This window comes from Panthera onca, chromosome E3 (genome assembly GCF_046562875.1).
Source record: "Panthera onca isolate mPanOnc1 chromosome E3, mPanOnc1 haplotype 2, whole genome shotgun sequence".
Taxonomy (NCBI): domain Eukaryota; kingdom Metazoa; phylum Chordata; class Mammalia; order Carnivora; family Felidae; genus Panthera; species Panthera onca.
In genome coordinates, this window is record NC_138354.1 from 25,296,219 (window position 1) to 25,319,522 (window position 23,304).

Genomic DNA, 23,304 nt, shown 5'->3' on the forward strand with positions numbered 1-23,304 from the left:
GAATCACCTAGTTTGAGGGGCAGGGGGCAGATTAAGAAAAACCTCCATGTGCATGCCACACCCTCAACCAATTAAATTAAAATCTTTGTCAATGAGGCTCAGGCATTGTGTTTTAGAAGCTTTTCAGGTAGGGGCGCCTGGGTGGCTCAGTTGGTTAAGTGTCCAACTTTGGCTCAGATTATGATCTCATGGTTCTTGGGTTTGAGCCCAGCGTCAGGGTCTGTACTGATAGTTCAGAGCCTGGAGCCTGCTTCAGATTCTGTGTCTCCCTCTCTCTGCCCTTCCCCTGCTTGCGTGCTCTCTCTTGCTCTCTCTCTCTCTCTCTCTCTCTCTCTATCTGTCTCAAAAATAAACAATCATTAAAAAAAGAAAAAAGTCTTTCAGATAATTCCAGTATGTTTTGGAAACAACTGACCTGATGATTTTAGTGGCCTTAAAAAAATCAATCCCCAGATCCATTATTTCATTAGGGCTACAAAATGGTATTTTAATTCTGTCAACTATGTTTGCATTTATTCGCTGGAACTCCTCTATGAAGAAAAATTTCCTTGGTCAACTCTTTGGTTTACTCTGACTATAGCTCAAAAAAGACCAGCAGAATAGACACTTGGTTCATTCTCTTGATTTCTCAAACTTCATATTAATAAATTAGTGCCCTGGTATCCTGTGAAGTTACTTAAGCAATAAGATTTTCTTTGTGCCATTGTGAATGCATAGATTTTAACATAGTGGGTGTTTCAAACATGGTGGTGTTTTTTTATTTACTATTCTTTTTGGTTTTCAAATCATTCAGTCTCTAGCCTGTAGGGGCCCCTTCATGCCTAGTAGTTTTCACATAACCCCAGTGGTTTTATATAGCATCCTTGCCGTATAGAATTAACATGTATTCTGGGCTCATCTTGTACAGACATTTCTTTAAGGAACTCCAGTTCTTTCAAAACAGGCCACAGGATTTGGAAACCACAATATGAGTACTACTGGATAGATCATTGATTGCAGACCTTACTGCTCACTAATTCTTTCTGGCTGTCTCTACCCTGTGCTTTTAATCAGTACTTTGAGTTTTTATCTGCAGTGACAGTGCTTTCCATTTCTAGAAGTTTTATTTGTTTTATTCCAAATCCATGTATTTCTTTTTTCGTAGGACTGTGAATTTTATTATGCTTTGTGGTCCTTCTTTATTGATTTTTAGATGTATTTCTTTCATGGTCTTTTTCAGAAATTATATTAATCTGCTAGGGCTGCTATAAATAAATATCAAAGACTCAGTGGTTTAAATAAGAGAGATTTATTTTCTCTCAATTCTGGAAACTAAACATCCAAAATCAAGGCATCGGCAGGGTTAATTTCTTCTGAGACCTTGGCTTGTTTGTGGCCAGTTTCTCCCTGTGTCATCTTCTCCCTATGTCTTTATATGGTCTTCTCTCTGTGAGTATGTCATTGTTCCAGTCTCCTCCTCTTTTAAGGACACCAGTCCTGTTGGATTAGGACCTGCCCTGTTGACCTCATTTTAACTTAATTACCTCTTTAAAGACCCCATCTCCAAATACAGCCACATTCTGAGGTCCTGGGAATTAGGGCTTCAACATATGGATTTGAAAGAGACATAATTGGGCTCATAACAGAGTTCATATATAATCTGTGGAGTATAAATTCTCCTGATTGTTTTATGTGCTATCCCTTATAGTGATATATTTCCTCACGTAGCTTGTAATTTTTTATTGTGAGTTCACAATCAGCAATCTTGTGTTCTTTTGTGGGAGTCTCCTAATACCTTGGGTTTTAGGAGTGCCCTAACAGAACGACTTTGCATATGCAAACACTGATGCCCCAGGGGGGGTTGCCACTCTAGATCAATTTTTTTAAGTTTATTTATTTATTTTGAGAGAGACAGAGACAACATGAGCAGGGTGGGGCAAACAGAGAGGGAGAGAGAAGCCCAAACAGGCTCCACACTGTCACACGGAGTGCGTGACCTCACAGAGGCACGTGCAGAGCCTGACACGGGGCTCAAACTCACGAAACCATGAGATCATGACCTGAGCCAAAATGGACAGTCGGGCGCTTAACCAACTAAGCCACCCAGGCGCCCCCATTCTATATCAATTTTATGGGAAATTTCTCAGTTGGGGAATCCCACCCACAGGTACTATAAACCCACACCCTTCATCCACATGTGGCATAGGCTTAGTGTTTTGTTTTCTCAGCAGAGAGTTATTTTTTCCACCAATGAGCTTCTGCATTGCTTCTAGACCAGTAGCCAGATTTCTGGCCACCTTAACATAAAGGTGCAGCCCTTTGAAGGTCCCAACTGTCTACAAAAGTCTCAGTTCTAGCCCCCCATTTCTTATGAGTGCAAAAGTTATGTGTCCACAATCACCCAACGTCCAGATTGGTTAAATAAAGTATGGTATATTCCAATCGTGAAATGCTATGTAACCATGAAAAAGAATAAGACTTTTCTGTATGTACAGGCATAACTTGTTTTATTGTGCTCTACCTTACTGCACTTTGCAGATCCGGTTTTTTTGTTTGTTTGTTTGTTTGTTTGTTTTGCACATTGAAGGTTTGTGGCAACCCTGCATCAAGCAACCTATCAGTTCCAGTTTTCTTGTTTTTTTTTTTTAACGTTTATTTATTTTTGAGACAGAGAGAGACAGAGCATGAACAGGGGAGGGGCAGAGAGAGAGGGAGACACAGAATCTGAAACAGGCTCCAGGCTCTGAGCTGTCAGCACAGAGCCCGACGCGGGGCTCGAACTCACAGATCGTGAGATCATGACCTGAGCCGAAGTCGGACGCTTAACCGACCAAGCCACCCAGGCGTCCCAGTTTTCTTATTTTTTTAAGAGAACAAATCTACACATTTATGTATGTATGTATGTATTTTTTTTAATGACAGAATGTCTAAGGAGAGTTTTTTTTTAGGAATATTTACTTATTTTTGAGAGTGAGAAAGCACATGTGTGCACACTAGCAGGGGAGGGACAGAGAGAGAGGGAGACAGAGGATCCGAAGCAGGCTCAGCACTGACAGCAGAGAGTCTGATGTGGGGCTTGAACTCACGAACTGGGAGATCATGACCTGAGCCGAAGTCAAATATTTGAGCAACCCGGGTACCTCTCAGTTAAGTTTAAATCCTTAAGGAGTACAGCATCACACAGATTTTTGTGGTCAGTGGCCTTAGCAGGAAGGTTGCTTTGAAACTTGGCACAAAACATGGCACTGTTTCCATGAGCATGAATTACTTTTCCCCAGAGTACTCTGGTTTTCTTCAGTTTGCCACCAGGAATTACTGTGTTGTTCTTTGCTTTGTACACATAAGCACATCTCTTGCGTAGATAGAATTCAGTTTCATGTTGAGCATAAACACCTTCAATTTTAAGAAGTGCCGTGTGCTCCCTCTGGTTCCAAAGAAAATTGGCCTTGGACCACAGCCTTCCAGACATATTTGTCGTTTTAGGAGTCCTGTTTCCAGCAGGCCGCCACAGGCTCCAAGATGACAGGAAGAGTATTGGTGCCATTTTTCCAACAATATTTGCTCACTTCATGTCTCTGGGTCACATTTTGGTAATTCTTGGCAATATTTCAAACTTTTCCATTGTTTTTCATGGTGATCTGTGATCAGTGATTGTAACTTACTGAAAGCTCAGATGATAGCATTTTTTAGCAATAAAATATTTTTAAATTAAGGTACATACATTGTTTCTTAGACATAATACTACTGCAAACTTAGTGGGTAATATTGTAGTGTAAACATAACTTTTATATGCACTGGGAGGCCAAAAAAAATCATTTGCTCATTTTATTGCATCATTCACTTTATTGCGATGGTTTGGAACCAAACCCGCAATATCTCTGAGCTGTGCCTGTATTGATGTGGAAAACATCTAAGTGAAAGAAGCAAGTGTAGTATTCTGCAGTTCACATAATAGTATATATGCATTTATTTAATGCATAAAATATGTTTGGAAGGATTCACAAAAAGCTAGTAACATTGGCTGCCTCAGAGGAAAAGAGAAGAGAAAGAGACTTACTTGAAATTTCACTGTACAAATGCCTATTTTTCTAGTAAAATACATTTGTAACAACCCAGTTTCTAGTTCTTTGGTTGTGTGTTCATCTCTTTAGTTTTGAGTTCCCTCTTCATTTTTGGCACCTGGGAAATTCTGTCTCTCAGACTCTGTTTTTTTGTTGTTGTTGTTATTGTTTGTATTATATAATTCAGTTTGTAATTTTTTTAAATAAAGAATGCCTGGGGCACCTGGCTGGCTCAGTTCAAAGAGAATGAGGCTCTTCATCTTGGGGTCATGAGTTCAAGCTCCATGCTGCGGGTAGAGATTACTTTAAAAAAAAAACTTAGAGGGGCTCCTGGGTGGCTCAGTTGGTTGGTTAAGCATCTGACTTTGGCTCAGGTCATGATCTTGTGGTTCGTGGGCTCAAGCCCCAGGCTGGGCTCTGTGCTGACAGCTCAGAGCCTGGAGCCTGCTTCTGTGTCTCCCTCTCTCTCTGCCTGTCCCCTTCTCATGTTCTCTCTCTCCCTCTCTCTCTCTCTCAAAAATAAATAAACATTTTTTTAAACTTAAAAAAAAGAATGTCTATGTATTCAGAACAAAAGAGGAATCAATAGTAGCTTCATTCATCCTCTTAAAAGAAGTCTAAATCTTCCCCATAGAGATGCTTATTTTTGTAATTGACAGAAGCCAGTGAGTTTCTTTCTGAGTCCAGAATTTTGATGTAGCCCTTCTTTCTGCATAGTCCCTGTTAATATGGTCTTAGCTGGCCTGTCCTCTTTCAAAAAAACCCTTTTCTTCCTGGTCTCAGGCCTGCTGAAGTTTGCTGATGATCTTGGCATGGGAGGCACCAGAACACAGACCATCTCCCTTGGCCAAGGCCAAGGCTCAATTGCTGCCAAAATGATCAACACTGCCATCAAAGATGGCACCTGGGTGGTATTACAGAACTGCCACCTGGCCACAAGCTGGATGCCTACACTGGAGAAGATCTGTGAGGAGGTGATTGTTCCTGAAAGCACTAACATCAGATTCAGGTGAGGTGCTGCCCCACCACTACCTGTTTCCGGGCCCCAATCTTGAGCTCCAGATGTCATGCTGGTGGCTGGGAGTGCAAAGATGAGCAAACGCAGTTCTCATCTAGCAGAAAACAGACCATGGATGAATGATGTTGATGCCATGCAGTACCTGCTGTACTCATTTGAATAAGAACCCTGGAACACAGAAAAGGGAAGGGAAAGCTGGGGAGTGCCTAGAGGCCTGACAGTTGCCTGGGGTTTTGAAAGATGATCGTTTTGCAGGAAGGACATGCCAGCTGGAAGGGATAGCATCTATAAAAGCAAAGATGCATATGAAGAAAACACTGAGAAGTTATTCTATGAATATGGGGTATATACTATGAGAAGTTGTTGGGGGATATAATAGGAGATGTGTCTGGGAAAGTAGATTAAATGTCAGTAAATCTGATTTTTAAAATTGTCATGGAAGAAATCTCACCTGTAGTGTAGGCACCAATGTCCATGCTGCTCTAACCTGTATTTCTTGGGCTCTGTGGAATTTTAATCAATACTGGAAAGAGCTACCTATTTTTTGTGTGAATTTTAAAGCCTAGCAAAACTGGGCCTCAATTTTTGCGTATACAAAATGATGAGATGAACCAGACAGACTTCAAAGCCCTTTTCAACTCAAATGTTCTCTTATTCCAGGCAAGAGGTCAGCGAACTACAGGCTGTAGTTCAAATACAGCCTGCTACCTGATTTGTATGGCCTATATGCTAAGAAGAGTTTTTACATTTTTAGATGGTTGAAAAAAAATCAAAACAACAATATTTCATGACACATGAAAATTATATGAAATTCAAATTTCAGTGTCCATAAATAAAGTTTTATTGAAATAGAGCCATGCTCATTCATATCCTGTCTATTGTGACTGCTTTCACAATATAAGTAGTTCTAACCGAAACCATATGGCCTGCAGAGCCTAAAAATTTACTCTTTGACCTTTTACAGGAAAGGTTTGCCAACTCCTGTTCTAGGCTACAAAGTTTGCTGGTTATTTTTTCTTTCTTTCTTTCTTTCTTTCTTTCTTTCTTTCTTTCTTTCTTCCTTTTTAATGTTTATTTTTGAGAGAGAGAGGGCACAAGTGGGGGAGGGGCAGAGAGAGAGGGAGACACAGAATCCAAAGCAGGCTCCGGGCTCTGAGCTATTAGCACAGAGCCCGACCCACGGCTTAAACTCACAAGCCATGAGATCATGACCTGAGCAAAAGTCAGATGCTTAACTCAGGTGCCCCTGGTTATTTTCATTTTAGTCATGTTTGCCTGAAAATAGGAAAGTGTTTGGTGTTTATTTACAAAGCCAGATTAGGCCATAGTTTATTATATACATGTAAGACTCCTATAAAATCCATAGAAGAGTTTAAAGGAATCCAATTAGTTTCAGGAATTCTGTTTGGTTTGGGATGGTGACTTGATTAAGTACCATCAATGATACAATTAACATTGAACAAAAAATTATTTATGCTGATATTATGGTCTTCTGTAATATGATCCTAACACAAAAGTTATTACCCCAAGTGCCTATAGGAGCCAGGAATAACATATATGAATGAAGAGGACTTGGCCACAGGAGATATTCCAGTTCCCGCAGTACAGTGGCAGTCATCATGGGCAGTCAGCCTCAGTGTTGGACATCAACGGAGAGTGGTGGGGACTGCAGTGAACTAGAGGCCCATGCATGACCTTTAGAGAAGAGCAGTGACTACCTAATACCAAGTGACTATTGCCATGCAGGAATGCAGGCCCCTTGTGTTCAGATTTTCTCATTATTTTAAAGGGAAGATGGGAATCTAGAATTTTAAAAGAAAGTCCCAGTTTTTTTAAAAGTTGGCAGCTACTTCAAACTATGTTGTAGCCTTGTGTTGGTTTGCATGGTATGAGCTAAATATCACCTAACTGCAGCCTGAAGTCAGACCTCAATCTACCTGTTTATGGCCTCTTCCCTTCCCTCCTGGCAACTCCTGGGGTGCCAGGTATCATACTGACCTAGTAGATTCTCAGGTAGTCTTGCAGGGGAGGAATATGGTGTGGTGTTTAAGATGGCCTTTGGAGTCAAGGAGCCTGAGTTCACATCCCATTTCAGTTGCTTCTAAGTGGTGTGTCCTTGAAAAGTCCAGTTGACCTCTGCATGCCTCCGTTTCCTCCCTGGTATAAGGGAATAGCTAATCCCTTCACATAGGGTGGCTGAGAGGCTCAAGGAAGGGACATACATTAAATTCTTATCATGGGGTTTGGCATCCAGTAGTGCTTAATAAATGGTGGCTATTATTTTTTGTTATCGCTTTTTAATATAACTTACTGCATTGCTCTAAATAGTTAGATCTGTTGTTCTTCCAGACTCTGGTTAACCAGCTATCCATCAGAGAAATTTCCAGTCAGCATTCTCCAAAATGGGATCAAAATGACCAACGAGCCCCCCAAAGGGCTGCGGGCCAACCTTTTGCGCTCTTATCTCAATGACCCCATCTCGGACCCCGTGTTTTTCCAAAGCTGTACAAAGGCAGTCATATGGCAGAAGCTGTTGTTCGGGCTATGTTTCTTCCACGCCATTGTTCAAGAAAGGAGAAACTTTGGACCCTTAGGTAAGTGATGACAGTGTACCTGGGCTGCTGGGGCACAGATCACAGACAAATGCAGGTATGTGTTCAAGTTTATACTCCGATAAGGTTGCCAGTAAAATGCTGTATAAGTATATTCCATGTAATATTTGGGACATACTTAGACTAAACATGATTTGTTTAAGTGAAATTAAAATTTCACTGACTGTCCTGTATTTTTATTTGATAAATTTGACAACCCTATAATTAGGTCACTATCAATGTCAAGAAAAGAGATGTTGCTCCAAAATTAGAGGTCTCCTAATTATTGAAGTAATATGTTAATGAAAAAATTGTAAGCCCTTCCCTTTGGTGAGTATTTGCCTATCTTAGGTACAATGGCCATTTTCCAGGGAGTTGTCACCAGGTAATTTATGAAATTTTGAGTAGTTCTCTAAACATGTGCATAACAATGAAGGAAGTACAACTGGGACATTTGCCTGTGCTTCTTCTTGAAAAACTAAAAATAAATTTCATTATTAACATATCCTGTCCATGGCCTAACTTACTACTTTATCTTAACTTAATGCTGTTGTGAGAGCAGAACATCCAACTGCTAAATACAGATTCCATATCCACATGGTTTAAAGGTTGGGCTACCTCTGATTTTGTTCAACAGCCTTGAAATGGCCCAAGGCGATGTATTTTCAGCTGTTCTTTTGGCTTAAATATGGAGGCAAACTGTCCTCTTGGTGATTCTCTCTGAGCATCTTCTTCCTTTCCTTCTCCCACCACCCACAGCCCCTGTTAGCTTCCCAGACCACCTGACCATTCCACTGAGGGGTACAGGGATGACACAGCCTGAGCTGGACACTCCCACCACATCTGTGTTTCATATACCATATTCTCCCACCACTATTCTCCCACCCATGCCAGATCTCCAAAAATCCATGTAAGAGTTTGGCTTAGAGCCAACAGGCCAGTTGTGGGTTTTTTTGCCAGAACACGAATTTTTTATTTTGCTAAATTTTTATTTGCATGTAAATGTTCAGGAGGAGATTAAATGTCCCTGCAGAGCACACATCCCACTGAACTCTGCTGTCTTACACTGTGCCCACTTCACATATTTATGTCACTTTTCCAGCCCCTCTGGGCATTTATCATTATACCCTTGAAAATACCCTTGATAGTTTCTTCAAGGCTGGCCATCCCATTTTTCCCATGAGCATGAGGAGGGGAATTCTCCAAGCTGATTTAGTTCTGTTGCCTAATCATAAGATATTGCTCTCTAGCTATGCTTTAGTGTTATTTTTGGAACCCTGTGCATTACCACAGTATTCCAGCCAGGGTGAATTATTCTCATTCCACAAATCCCAGCATATTAACATCTACCTTAACAAATGGGGAGATCCATAAGAAAATTGATTTTAGAATGGATGTTTTCTCAGGCAGAATGACTCCCACATTGGCAGTAAATGTCAAGGCTAATAGTTGGCCTGGTACTTGATATTCATGGGGCTGAAAGAGGCTGCTGCTCCACATGATGCTTAACTCTACAGCTCAATGTCTGAGTGGAATTATGAGCTCTTGGCACTGAAGTCTCTAATTCTTCTATGCTTTGTGCAGGCTGGAATATTCCTTATGAATTCAATGAATCTGACCTGCGGATTAGTATGCGGCAGATCCAGATGTTTCTGAACGACTACAAGGAGGTGCCATTTGACGCTCTGACTTACCTGACAGGTATTTCTGGGAGGAAGCTTTGCAGTTATAAATGTCCAGTATCCTACTCCACCCCTCTGCTCTTTTGGTTCCACCTCCATTCATTTATTTACTCAATCATTCTTTCAACAAACATTGAGCTCTTACTAATGCTGGCCACCATGACAGATATTATAAAAAATGAAGACACAATTCCTACCTTCAAGTGGCTCACAGTCCACAAAGGAAAAAATATATATAAAGAAATAAATGACAATACAGTCATAAATTCAGCAAGGGAAACATTTATAAAGATGAAAGGCAACGCAGTGATTAAATCTCAGGGATGGGGTAGGGGGTAATCATGGAATACTTCCTGAAGGCATAAAGGATGGGTTTTGAGGGATGAATAGGAGTTTTACAAGTGGAAGAAGAAAGCAGGGTAGGCAGTGGGAAAAAAGAAGGAGAACGTTCCCAGCACAGGTATCCTAAAGTGAAAACATCACTTGCTGTTTTATATTAAAGCAGTCTACAGTGACCTTTTATTAGTCACTCAGATATTTACTAGTACATGATATAGAAGAATGTAAATGGATAGAACTTGGTTGCTTCTCTCATGGAACACATCATGTAGGCCCAGAGATAGGAGATAAAATATAGATGGGTAAAGCGAGTGGAATACCATGGCGAAAGGTCAAAATGCAGCACAGTTGGAAAACCCTGGTGTCTTCAATATTACGGGGGCACCTGGGTGGCTCAGTCGGTTAAGAGTCCGACTTCGGCTCAGGTCATGATCTCGCGGTTTGTGAGTTCGAGCCCCTCGTCGGGCTTTGTGCTAACAGCTTGGAGCCTGGGGCCTGCTTCAGATTCTGTGTCTCCCTTTCTCTCTGCCCATCCCCCACTCATGCTCTGTCTCTGTCTCAGAAATAAAAACATTAAAAAAAATTTTTTTTTTTAAAGATTACATACAAGTTCCTTCCTCAGCTCCATATGTTAAGGAGTTTGTGTGGATCCTTTCCCCGATTGTGTGGCAGATGCTCCATATATACACAATCATCACCTTGAGTCTTCACAGTAACCTTATGAGCTTCATGTTAGTGACCCCATTTTAGAGTCAATGAGACTGAGGCCTTAGAGCAGTGGTTCTCAACAAAGGGCAGTTTTGTCCCCCAGGGGACATTTGGCAATGTCTGGAGACATTTTTGCTTGCCACCACTAAATAGAGATGCTACTGGGTAGAGGCCAGGGATGCTGCTGAACACCCCACAACGCATAGAACAACCCTCACCACACAGAACTATCCAGTACAACTTGTTAATACTGCTAAGATTGAGAAATCGCACTTCAGAGTGATTAAGTTCGGTTGTAAAAGGTCACGTAGACCTTACTTAATGCAGTACACTGTCCCCTAAAATGAAACCCCAAGTGACATGCACAACATAAGCTCAGTGGATATTAGTTTGGTGAAAGAACTTCTCTAAAGAAGTGAGTCATTTTCCTCTCATTTCAGGTCACGCAGAAGCATATGCCAGGGCTGTTCTTCAGAATGCAGAATGAGTTCATACTTGCCCTAGGATAAGGTCTCAGTATGGGACTGCCTGGAGCCCATAAAGCAACCTGCCCTGACCGTGTCAGCCCACTGGAGGAGACTCACTTCCCACCTAGACCAGTCAGCATAGACTAATTAGGCCAGGAGAATCAACAACCCCCACATCTCAAGGGTGTAAGACATCTAAGGTCCATTTCTCAGCCACTCTACATGTCTGGGGTGAAATGGCAGGGGTCTGTGCTCATTGTGATTATCTATCTACCAGCTGACAGAAGCTCCACCCACTTTTGATGACATGTCTCAGCTCATACTTGTGTGGTCACTGCCACAGGAATAGCACTGAAGGGCTCATGCCAGGAATTAAATGCACAAGAAGTTGTCTCCCATACCTGACCCCCACAAGGGACCCAGAGAAGTGTAACTTGCCTATGTGCCTGGAAGGAAAGAAAAACCAGATGTGGATGATCATTAGAACTCTGTGCTGACACTAACCAAAGAGACAGGTCTTGTTTGAACAGTGGTTATCACATACAATGGGCCGAAGTCAATGCATTATTCATCTGGTACCCCCAGCCCTTTGGCAGGGAGAGTAGAGACCTTAGAGGAGACAAAAGCAAGGGTGCCTGGGTGGCTCAGTCGGTTAAGCTTCTGACTTCATCTCAGGTCATGATCTCACGGTGCATGAGTTCAGGCCCCACATTGTGCTCTTTGCTATCAGCACAGAGCCCACTTTGGCTCCTGTGTCCCCTGTTCCCTCTCTGCCCCACCCCTACTCTCTGCCCCTCCCCCACTCGAGTGTGTGCTTTCTTTCCACCCCCCCTCTCAAAAATAAATAAACAGTAGGGGTGCCTGGGTGGCTCACTCGGTTAAGTGTCCAACTTCATCTCAGGTCATGATCTCACAGTTGGTGGGCTCAAGCCCTGCATGGGGCTCTGTGCTGACAGCTCAGAGCCTGGAGCCTGCTTCAGATTCTGTGTCTCCCTCTCTCTCTGCCCCCCCTCTGCTCATGCTCTCTCTCGCTCTCAAAAATAAATAAACATTAAAAAAATTTAAAAAATAGCTGGGCTCCTTTAAAAAAATTAAAAAATTAAAAATAAATATTAAAAAAAGACAAAAGTACATCCTGGCTCCCATAGGAACTTGTGCTCTTGATACCAGAATAGACCTATAAGTAGCTATAAAGAAATCCACCTTTCTTCACAAACATAAAACCCAAAGCCTGCAAGGGTATCCCCTGGAGGAAAATTTGCTGATAAGGGTGTGGTGGCAGGACCTTGCACTATGACTCTGTGCCTGAGATTTACCTTTACTTGGGTTCACTTTTGGGTGCCCTCGAGCTCTGCCATGCTGACTTCAGTGAGGGAAAACCACTGCACCTTTGATGTTATATTTTTAATTGTTATATGTAATATAGTGCTATCAAAAGCTTGTTTATAGCTGAGACCAACTGTAATGTTCAAACTGAACTTTGCTAAACGCCTAGAAAAGTCCATAGAGAGAGCCTCAGAAATCTAGATAGTCTGGCTTAAGGTAAAACAGCATCTGCAGGGCTCAAATCACTCAAAAAGTAAATAGACCCTTACTCTGCCCTTAATGAGCCACCCATATCCTCCTCCTTCACATTTAGACCCCTCCAAGACCAAGAGAAGCTGAGGCCTCCTGCCCCGACCTTAGGCCATACCTCCTGTTTCTTGTCTGTAGACCTGTGTCTTCCTGGAATGGTTGGAATTGGAAATGAGCCTGCATATGTGTGTCCACACACGCATATACGCACAGATGTGTTTCCTCCTTGAAGACTAGTGTGTTGTCCATTAACTACCAAATACCAGGTGGCACCCACATACTATGGAATCTGGACCAGCTAGAAAATGCGTCATGGGCTTGGCGAGATGGATTTGATGTGGCTTCCAAAGAATTACCTAATTATTTTTGTAGAAATCTGAGTGTAGAAACCTGAGTCTCAGAGAATGATATTAATGATGGGGGTGGAGTATCCTAAAGCAGTATGTATGGGATAATCACAATTTTCAAAAATATATTTATTTGTAATAGCTGTAATAAATTGAATACTTTCTGTGTGCTATATATTGTGCTAAATGTTTTATAAGCATTATTAACCGCAACCTTGTAAGATGGGTACTGCAATTATCTCTGCTTCTCGACAGATGAGAAACTGCTGGGATTGGAACCCAGGACTGTCTTATGCCAAAGTGCTTGCCCTGAACCACCTTTATGTAATGCCTTTCATGTATGTACACACACACACACACACACACACACACACACAACCACACACGTGAAGAAGATGCCTAAATGTTCACAGTTACCTTTGATGGAATTATTGGTGATTGTATTGGTTTTTTCTTTCAGTTTATTTTTACTTCCTCATTTCTAATGTGGTGAATAAGTACTATTTTTTGTGGCAAACATAATACCAAAAAGGCCTGATCTCATCCCAATGTGAGCATTGGTTTCAGCAACCCTGCATCTAAGCAGAGTTTCTTGGCCAGAAGAATCCTCTGTTTTAGGTTAATGACCAAGTTCATTATGACCTTCCTTGAGCTCAACTTCTTCCTGTTGGTTGTCCACAGGGGAATGTAATTACGGGGGCAGAGTGACTGATGACAAAGACAGGCGTCTCCTGCTATCCCTTCTGTCCACGTTCTACTGTAAGGAAATTGAGCAGGACCATTACTCCCTCGCTCCTGGAGACACTTACTACATTCCTCCTCATGGCTCCTACCAGGTGAGGGGCTTGGCAGTCTCCATGTGGCTAGGGGCTGTGGCGTAGCCAAGGAGAGCCAGGGGTAGCTTTGGGCTTCCTGACTTGGGACCATAAGTTATTTCCAATATTCCAAAAAGCCTCTAAGAGAGACATTATTATTATTGAATGAAAACTGGGTATTTGATAGACAAGATCTTTTCAAAATGTGGGGCCCATCTTGGGGAGTTAAGGGGAAGGATGGTTAAAATGAAGCCTTGGTAGTAACCTGGTTGCAAATTGCTACTTGAAAACAAAGGTTCAGAAAGTGGCTAAAGGGGAAGGACAGAAAAACTGGATGGGAGAATGAGAACAGGAAGAAGAAAACAGGAAATCTGTAAGAGCTTTAAGAGGGATTTCTTTTATTAAACACCTGTTATATGCCAAGGCCTATTACTTTGTAACTTCACTTATCTTCCCATTTACAGATAAGGAAACTGGGGGTCAAGGTTACACAGTTAGTTTTCAGTAGAGCTAGGATCCAAACCCAGTTCAGTCTGACTATAAAGCCAGAACTGCAGGGGGAGCAGGGAGAAGCTAGGGGTGGGAGGGGATATACTCAGTCCTTCTGCCTTCATACTCACTCCCCAGAAGACTGTATGAGGAACAGCTTGGGGTGTGTTCACCGTGTGTGTGTGTGTGTGTGTGTGTGTGTGTGTGTGTGTGTGGTTGGTGTGTGGGGTGGTGGGCAGATGTGGCCTGTGCTACCAATCCAATGTGATTCTTGCTTGGGTTGGGTACAGCTAAGCCCTGAGTGATCTCTGGGACCCCAGAGGACCTGGATTTGTGTCAACTGAACATTTCCTTTCCAGTCCTATATCGAGTATCTTAGGAACCTACCTATCACAACCCACCCAGAAGTCTTTGGCCTCCATGAGAATGCTGACATCACCAAGGACAACCAGGAAACCAACCAGCTGTTTCAAGGAGTGCTGCTGACCCTCCCTAGGCAGTCAGGAGGGAGTGGCAAGTCCCCTCAGGTAATTGGGCTTTGGGTGGGAGACCTAATTCCATTCACAGACAGTTGTCCATCTGGTGGTCATGCAGGATTGTGGGTGATGACCTAGAAGGCCGACGATCGGAGGCTTGGCAGACTCCGTGGGGCATGGGTGCTCTGGTCTTCCTGCTGAGAGTCCTTAAATACAGAGCTGGAAGAGCAGCAGTGTTTCCGGATTGTCAGCTGCTCCTATATAACCCTCAGGAGTCATTGCTCTACCCGTATGTCATCTATACTACATTTACATAATATTTAAAACAAAATCTCTTAAAAACATTTCTTTTAAACACTGCATATCATGCGACTGTTGATCTGGGGGTCATGGGTTAAAGCCTTACATTGGGTGTAGAGATTACTTAAAAAATAAAATATTTAAAAAAACTCTGCACATCAGTACCATAAATGGAAACCCAGTGTCACTTCCATAAAGTCACAACAGCCACAAAAAGAAAATGAAAACTAAACGGTTATTAGGTTCTTCTCAGATTATGTTGCTGAGGCCCTGCTGGCTGCTTGTGAAAAGAGGAGGATCAGCCAGTGTTACAGAGCGTTCAGTCAGCACTGATCTGAGACTTTGTCCTTGAGAAGAATGAAAAGAGAAAGGCAGCTGAAACTTGGAAAGAGAATGACTTTCTCACCATGTGATTCAACATGATGTGTTCCATGTCCTGGAAACACCTAGAAACAGCTTGGGTGCCTCTTGCAGTCCATGCTTTATGAGGCACAGACCTGGTCCACCATCCTCAGTCTACAGATGGGGGTGAAATAGCCCAGTGGGAGGAAGAGACCTGCTTCAAAGCATTCATCTACTCAAAGGCAGAGCCAGATCCAGGACTGTCATCTCCTGACTCCACCACACCCTCTTCTTTCCTATCCTTCCCTTCCCTTCTCCATCTTCTGAGCTACTCCATGTTCAAACCCTCTCAGCTGTGGGTTTCTCTTGATTTGGCTCATAGTGCCATAAATGATAATAGGTATAAAGATAGAGCAGCCTGCTTGGTTTCAGTTTAGGGATGGAAATTCCCCTCACTGTGAGAAGAGGGAAGGAAGTGTGTGTTCCAAGCCTTTCAGATCCACAGGATGGCAGAGCTGTGTGTCTCTCCCACACCCAGGTCCTACTCCTTGCTCCTCTAGGCCTGTCCCCTCCCCTACTTGGCCAACCCCATTGCCCTGGGCTATTCTTGCTCGATGCTGAGGAATGGCTTACCGCTTTCCCAGGTGTCCTATACGGTCACTGGCACTGAGCAAGAGTCCCATCTGTACCATGAGCTGGTTATGAGGGGCTGGCTGAGAGAGCTGTGGGAGATGCTCTCCTAGGAGGAGTTTGGCTGGGTTCAGCACTGCCTGAGGCTACCTATCCAGCCGTCAGAACCTTGCTTCAGGTGTAAGAATAGGGCTCTTATTGCTTAGCTTTTTTTACCTTCTGGGCCAAGAGGTGATGCCTTCAAGAAGACTGGTAGAGAGGTAAGTGACCTCCTTTCCCCCAGGCAGAATTGGCTTTTGTAGGAGAGTTCCCAGGAAGGTCCTGTAGGCTGTGATTAAAAAGACCAATGCTCACTGCTTCACGTTTACCCAGACAAAGCCACAGTGCACAGGCCTTGTTTCTCATTTACCTCTCTACGTCTGTACTTTAAGGAAGTCATTGAGGAGCTGGCTCAGGACATACTCTCCAAGCTTCCCAAAGACTTTGACCTGGAAGTGGTTGTGAAGTTGTACCCTGTGGTCTATGAGGAATCCATGAACACTGTCCTAAGGCAGGAGCTCATCAGATTCAACAGGTGGGCTGGATGGTCTTACTTGGATCCTTGGAGTGGGAGTGTAGGGGTATGATCTCATGGGCAGTAACTGACACGTGCACTTGATAAGTGGTTTGCCCCACCTATGGGGAGGGCTGTGAATAGGACGATCCCAGCATGTGTTGACCCAAGTTTAACTCAATTTTTCTAGTCATTCTCTTCCACTCATTGATAGTACACCTGTAAAATCAGCTTAAAACCAATACCAAGCAGACTCATAGTAAAAGTAATTATCAGAGCCACTTTTCTTGAGCCTTTAGTGCCAGGTATAGCTCCAAGCACCATGTATGTGTTTGCATTCAAGCCATGTAATAGTCTTTTGAAATAGGAACAGTTAGTAATCCCTCTGCCCCCATTTTAAAGGTGAGAAAACAGACCCAGAAGAGTTATACAACTTGCACAAGGTCATACAGTAATTCAGTGACAGAATGGAGTTTGAACCCAGGCTGTCTGATTCCAGAGCCCATACACTTACCCAATATGTGAAATCAGGGCGAATATAGAAAAGGGTGGAGAGAAGTTTATCCCATTGCCCCCATTGCCCCTACCACACAGGTAGAGAAGGGGTGTGATGGGCTGGCCATGGAGCTAAGGGTCTCTGGCCCTCCTTACTTCTCTAGTTACTACAGCAGAGAACCCAATAGATCATCTTGATTTGACTTCTAAATAAAACTGAAAGGGTTCTCAAAGACCATATATACCAAATGAGAAAATTCATCACTTCTGTCTTCAAGTCAAAGGTTCTCACTGCTCCCAGCTCTCCATCTGTTACTGTCTCCATTTTGCCTCATTGATCATTGCTTAGTTTTAGGGACATCCCTAAACTCTGAAGTACTAGAGAACTGGAAGAATGTCATCTAAGTATTCCTTGCCTTCTCAGTGTTAGGATTAGAGTCAACTCTAGAGTCAACAGACAGTTGACCATATGGGGGAACGAAGCAAAGTATAGGGTGTGAGCTAAGGATGCAGCAGCACTGCCGTGAGTCAGATACTTTGCATGATGGGATGTAGTTGTCATTCATCCAGATGCCAAGCCTAATGGCTTTGCTCTTCTGCCATCCATCCTCTCCTAAGATCACAGGAACTCTTCCTTAGTGGTTGTAGGGGCCTTCACTAGCCTTTACCACTGGTCATTGTAATAGAAGAGAACAGGGTAACAGCAATCTTATTTTCCAATGACGGTCAGGATTAATCACATTGAGTAATCCACCCCCACATCCTCACCAATCACTTTTTTTTTGGCCTGTTCACCATGTGGTATGAGAATATCAAAATGATTAGGTGACAGTTCAGTTTCCAGTTCAGGGGAATCATTACTGTGTCTTCTGAGGCAAATGTTACTTCCTAAAACCTTGAAACTAGCAGAGCACATAGTTAAAAAAAAAAAAAAATAGAAAAACTCTTACAAGTAAGTCTTTAGGTGTAACAGCCAAAGGTCTGTGGAATAATCCTTCAGATAGTAACTTTGCCCCTTGACTCCTCAGCCAAGCACATGAACCAAAGTTCTGACCCTTAAATTCCTCTTAATATGAATATTAAGTGATTACACGTCTAGGAATCCCTTTCTTGCATATGATCATTCTCATATCCACTTGGCTGGGATTCCAAAAATTGCTAGAGATGACAAGTTATTTCTGGTGGCATATTCTTTGGCACTCTCAGGTGAATTCCCTCTGGGCTTAGCTAGGCCTCATAACATAGAGGCCAGAGAGACAGGCAGGCAATCTTGGCATCTCCCAGGCTGCCTTTTCTCAGGCATGGAACTCATAATCTATGAAAAGACCTTTGGCAATATGGATCAAACCCCTTCAAATTGTATTACCTTTTGACCTAGAAATTCTACCTTTCATAGGAAAATCATTATAAGTTTCCACAAAGATTGATATGGATGGATGTTCCTAGCAATGTTGTTAACAGTGGTAACAAACTTAGAAATAACATGTTTCAGCAATAGGGAAATGGTTAAATAAAATGAAATACCTTGTAGTCATTAAAAAAGGATGATTTAGGTCTCTATTGAATTGGAAAGATGCTCCCTATACACTAAGAGAGAAAAACAGATTACAAAAAAGTAATATAGTTAATACCATTAAAAATAATTTATGTTTACATATAGAAAAATTTGGAAAGATAAACATCAAAGTTATCTTTAGGTGGTGAGATACCAGGTGATTTCATTTTTTTCTCATCTTTATAATTTTTCCATCATGAATGTATATTACTTGTCTGACCTTTCAAAGAGGGGAAAAGTGAAAGGAGACCTGAGTCAGGGTATTTGGGTAGGGTAAAGCTGGAGAAGCTGGCTGAGCCAGCTCCTTTGTTCTTGCAGGCTGACCAAGGTCGTTCGCAGAAGCCTCATTGATCTTGGCCGAGCCATCAAAGGACAGGTCCTGATGTCCTCAGAGCTGGAGGATGTCTTCAGTAGCGTGATCGTGGGTAAAGTGCCAGCCATGTGGATGGCCAAGTCCTACCCATCCCTAAAGCCCCTGGGGGGCTATGTGGCTGACCTGCTGGCCCGCCTGGCCTTCTTCCAGGTACCTGGGAGTCAGGGCAGCTGGGCACCTGGCACACGCATTCAGGTAGAGAGGACATTCTGAAATGGATTGAGCACCTACTGGAAACAGTCTTGCCAGAATTGAGGGCAGGAGTCGGAACTAGAATAAATGTCACTAACTAGTGGCTCATGGGCCAGATTTGACTAATAGATATATTTGGTTTGGCTGCCTGGTAATTAAAAAAAATTTTTTTAAGTTTATTTATTTATTTTGAGAGAGAGTGTGTGCATGTGTGAGCATGTGCAGGGAAGGGGCAGAGAGAGAGAGGGGGAGAGAGAATCTCAAGCAGGCTCCATGATCAGTGCAGAGCCTGATGCGGGGCTTGTTCCCATGACTGTGAGATCATGACATGAGCTGAAATCAGGAGTCAGATGTTTAACTGACTGAGCCACCCAGGTGCCCCTAATTTAAAAACTTTTGAGATAGCATGTAAACATTGAATTATTACACATAATAATCCAGATGTTTGTCCTGCAAAAAAAGGAAGAGCTGAAACAATGAGCCTGCATTCCTGCATGGCAACTATTATGAGATGAGTGGCTGTTGCTCAGTTTGGGCAAGGCACATAGTTTCCACTATTACATTCCCTGCCAGTGTCTATTATACCCCGACACCAGCTTGCACCTGTGCTTTTCTTAAAGTAGAAAATATGTTTGTACCTTCATTTCAAAAGTGGGGGAAAAAAATGGGAAAATACAAACTAAACCGAGAGGGCTACCTGTTTTGAGAAAAAAGAGAAAAAACATCTTTCTTAACGGAACTCATTTACATTACCTGCCTTTGAACTATCTTTGATGTGCTGTTGATTTTGAATTTTTATTTCTGTGACTCTCCAGGAATGGATTGACCACGGGCCCCCTGTGGTCTTTTGGATCTCTGGATTTTACTTCACACAGTCATTTTTGACCGGTGTTTCTCAGAATTATGCCCGGAAATACACCATCCCCATTGACCACATCGGATTTGAGTTTGAGGTAGACATACTTTGGGTTAGGCCAGCTCAAGGGACCAACCAGAGAAAGCAGTGTTGCCTGTTTTTTAATGAGTGCAAACATTTGGATGTGTTAAGGCCCAAATGCTTCTGAGATGGTACAAGTGAAGTATTTAGTATGACTTAAAAATAGCTCCAAAATTTATTCCAGACAGAATCAGAGAATTCCCAAGGCTTTGTTGCTGTGTATACATAAGGAATATTTCCAGAGAAAAACTCTGCCACCATTATACCAAGAAAAATTAAAGCATGCTTCCCTATTGTTTATTCATCATGGTGGACTCTTCATTTGGAAAGATGTTAATGGTCTTGGGTAGTGCTTTCCTTGGAGTGAAGTCAAAGGAATGACCAATAATCAAGTATCACCTTTGTCCATATATGGAGAGAAAAGAGTAAGATCATCTTGTCCAGAGGTTGCAGACTGGTTGATAGGTCTTAATTTAGTTTATGAATGAACTTGATAATCTTCACAGGCTACATGAAGCTGAAATTAATGCAATAAGGTAACAAAATAACTGGGATAAATATTGGAAAATAGATAAATCCATCTTTTTTGATGTTGAAATGATTGTATACCTAGAAACCCTAAAGACTCTAAAACTACACCTGTCAGAATACTGATAGATAATAGGTATCAGAATACTGATATGGTGATTGGATACTCGGATACTGGTTAAATATACAAAAACCAATAGCCTTTCCTATTCTAGCAATAAGTACTTAGGAGTAAAAATGAGAAAAATATTCTATTCACAACAACAGAAAGAGAATTTGAATGATTTTAAATGGAGCTTGTCTTCTCTGGTTCATCATAATCCCCACCACTCCTTATTCTCCTACACCTGGACCATTTTCTGCACTCACCTTAAGGAATTTGACTTTACTACCTCTGGATTTAAACAGTGATGTGCTGGAGCTGGCTCATATCAACTCACCAGAGCCGGTTGCAGCTGGTTATTACATAGTTTTAATAGCCTGAAACGTGTACACAATAGAAATTGACAAAAGCTGCAAATCAAGGCTTTATTTCTCCCTGCCAGACAGCTGTTTTACCAGCATGCATCTGAATCTTACCTCTCACTTTATGGATCCAGGTCCCGATTGTGCAAGGTCACTAAGCTAGTTACAGTTAATGTGACCCCCCAGCTCCTACTTTAGTGCATTCTCTATGCCTACCATATAGGAGCACAGCATGCTGACTAGGAATCAGACCTGGTTCATTTGTGAAGGCAGGAGTATTATCACAGAAGCCACAGTGTCCTGGGAAATGTATATTGGGAAAGGCAGACATTGCAACAGATTTTCTGATCTCTTGATGCTGCCCCATTTAGGGAAATTGCAGGTAATGGAACTTACAGCTCTCTCTCTTCCAGGTAACCACACAAGAAACAGTCATGGAGAGTAACCCAGAAGATGGGGCCTACATAAAAGGACTCTTTTTAGAAGGTGCCCGCTGGGACAGGGAAACAGTGCAGATTGAGGAGTCTTTCCCCAAAATTCTCTATGATCCACTGCCCGTTATTTGGCTGAAACCTGGGGAAAGTGCAATGTTTCCACATCAGAACATTTATGTATGTCCAGTCTACAAAACAAGTGCCCGAAGAGGCATCCTCTCCACCACAGGCCACTCCACCAACTATGTCCTCTCCATTGAACTCCCAACAGACAGGCCCCAGAAGCACTGGATAAACCGAGGGGTAGCCTCTCTGTGCCAGCTGGATAATTGATGGCATCCATCTCAATGCAGAAAATAAAAGGCATCTCATTCTCAACCACAACCTAGCTTTCCTTTCATAAGAGACACATGGTATGATGATGATGGCAGCAGTTATATTAATAGAGCACTTGCTACGAGCCAGTATTTCAGAGCATCCCTATAAAGTAGGTTATTATTATCCTCATTTTATGGCCACAGAAACCATGAGACAGAGAAGGTAAGTAAGATCTCCCAAATCAGATAGCTACTAAAATAGTGGAGCCTGGATTTGAACACAGATGATGGGACTCTTCAACCTAGACCTTTAGCCACTTGGCTAAACTCCTTTGTGTTTTATTTCCTGTTGTTTTGCTGTAACTTCCACTGAACTTTAATTGCTTCTTTCCTAGTGCTGTTTCCTAGCACTAACATCACAGCCTCTCAGGTTCAAAAAGGCTTGAGCCACTGTGCTGACAGCTCAGAGCCTGGAGCCTGCTTCAGATTCTGTGTCTTCCTCTCTTTCTGCCCCTCTCCCACTCTGTCTCTCTCTCTCTCTAATAATAATAATAATAATAATAATAATAATAATAATAAAAACATTAAAAAAAACCCAACTAGTTCAAGGTTTCACAACTCATCAGTGATAGAAGTGGAACCCAAATACTTCTCTACTAGCCTGCAACAAATGGGCAGAAATTTCAGGAAGGAGACATGAGAAAACCAGTATTTGTTGCATGCCTACTATGTGCCATGGGTTGTGACCTGGTCCTTTAGGTATCTTGTTTTTTCCTATGTGGTGGGTACCATTGTCTCTCCCTCTGGAGATTATGTAACTTGCCTAAGATCATCTAGCTCTTTGACATTGCAGAGCCAAGGTCTGTCTGGCTCTAGAACCCATGCATTTTTCACTGCCACATGCTGCCTCCCTGCCAATGCCTTGGCTATGTTATGATGTAGAATCTTAAATGTGTAGCTCCAACAACCATGTCCAAAAAATTTCTAGTTTATCACTTTCCTGTTTTCCCCCAGAGCCAGCTAAAAGAGAATCCTAAGGAATATAAAAATCAAATTCTTTATATATTACTTCTCGACTAACTCTTTCATTTAGCTCTTTGGCTCTAAGTGACTTCAGGGCATTCCAGTGGTCAGTTCATAGTTGAGCAAAGACATAAGGCTGTTTGAGGGTCTTTTTTTTTTTTTTTAGAACAGTTTCTGAATGTATTTTTTTAAATATATGAAATTTGTTGTCAAATACAGTTTCTGAATGTATTTTTTTAAAAATATATGAAATTTATTGTCAAATTGTCAAAGTGCTCATCCCAAAAGATGCCCTCAATACCCATCACCCACCCTCCCCTCCCTCCCACCCCCCATCAGCCCTCAGTTTGTTCTCATTTTTTAAGAGTTGTTTGAGGGTCTTAATGTGTCTTTCGGTTTCTCTGCCTCTTCACTACAAGAAAGGTCCTCAGGGTTTTTTATTTTTCCTAAACGTGGGAAGCTTCAGAGAACCAAACATACATACTCCAGAAATCTCTTCATGGAAACATGGAGTTGATAAAATTCTGATTAAGAACCCTAAATTAGGGGTGCCTGGGTGGCTCGGTTGGTTAAGTGTCCAACTTCGGCTCAGGTCATGATCTCACAGTTCATG

The 23,304-nt window shown here is 42.3% G+C and overlaps 1 protein-coding gene across 3 annotated transcripts in view; it reads left to right on the plus strand.

Moving 5' to 3' along the window:
* Positions 1 to 21,729, plus strand: part of DNAH3 (dynein axonemal heavy chain 3) — a 168,135-nt gene extending 146,406 nt beyond the window's left edge. For all 3 annotated transcript variants that reach the window (XM_060648727.3, XM_060648729.3, XM_060648728.3), the window contains 9 exons: positions 4,824 to 5,049; positions 7,408 to 7,652; positions 9,234 to 9,350; positions 13,449 to 13,603; positions 14,431 to 14,598; positions 16,251 to 16,393; positions 18,741 to 18,945; positions 19,803 to 19,940; positions 21,331 to 21,729. In XM_060648727.3, the coding sequence (XP_060504710.3) occupies positions 4,824 to 5,049; positions 7,408 to 7,652; positions 9,234 to 9,350; positions 13,449 to 13,603; positions 14,431 to 14,598; positions 16,251 to 16,393; positions 18,741 to 18,945; positions 19,803 to 19,940; positions 21,331 to 21,684 (1,751 nt within the window). In that variant the 3' untranslated portion in view covers positions 21,685 to 21,729. The remainder of the gene's footprint in view (positions 1 to 4,823; positions 5,050 to 7,407; positions 7,653 to 9,233; positions 9,351 to 13,448; positions 13,604 to 14,430; positions 14,599 to 16,250; positions 16,394 to 18,740; positions 18,946 to 19,802; positions 19,941 to 21,330) is intronic.
* Positions 21,730 to 23,304: the final 1,575 nt, after the last annotated feature.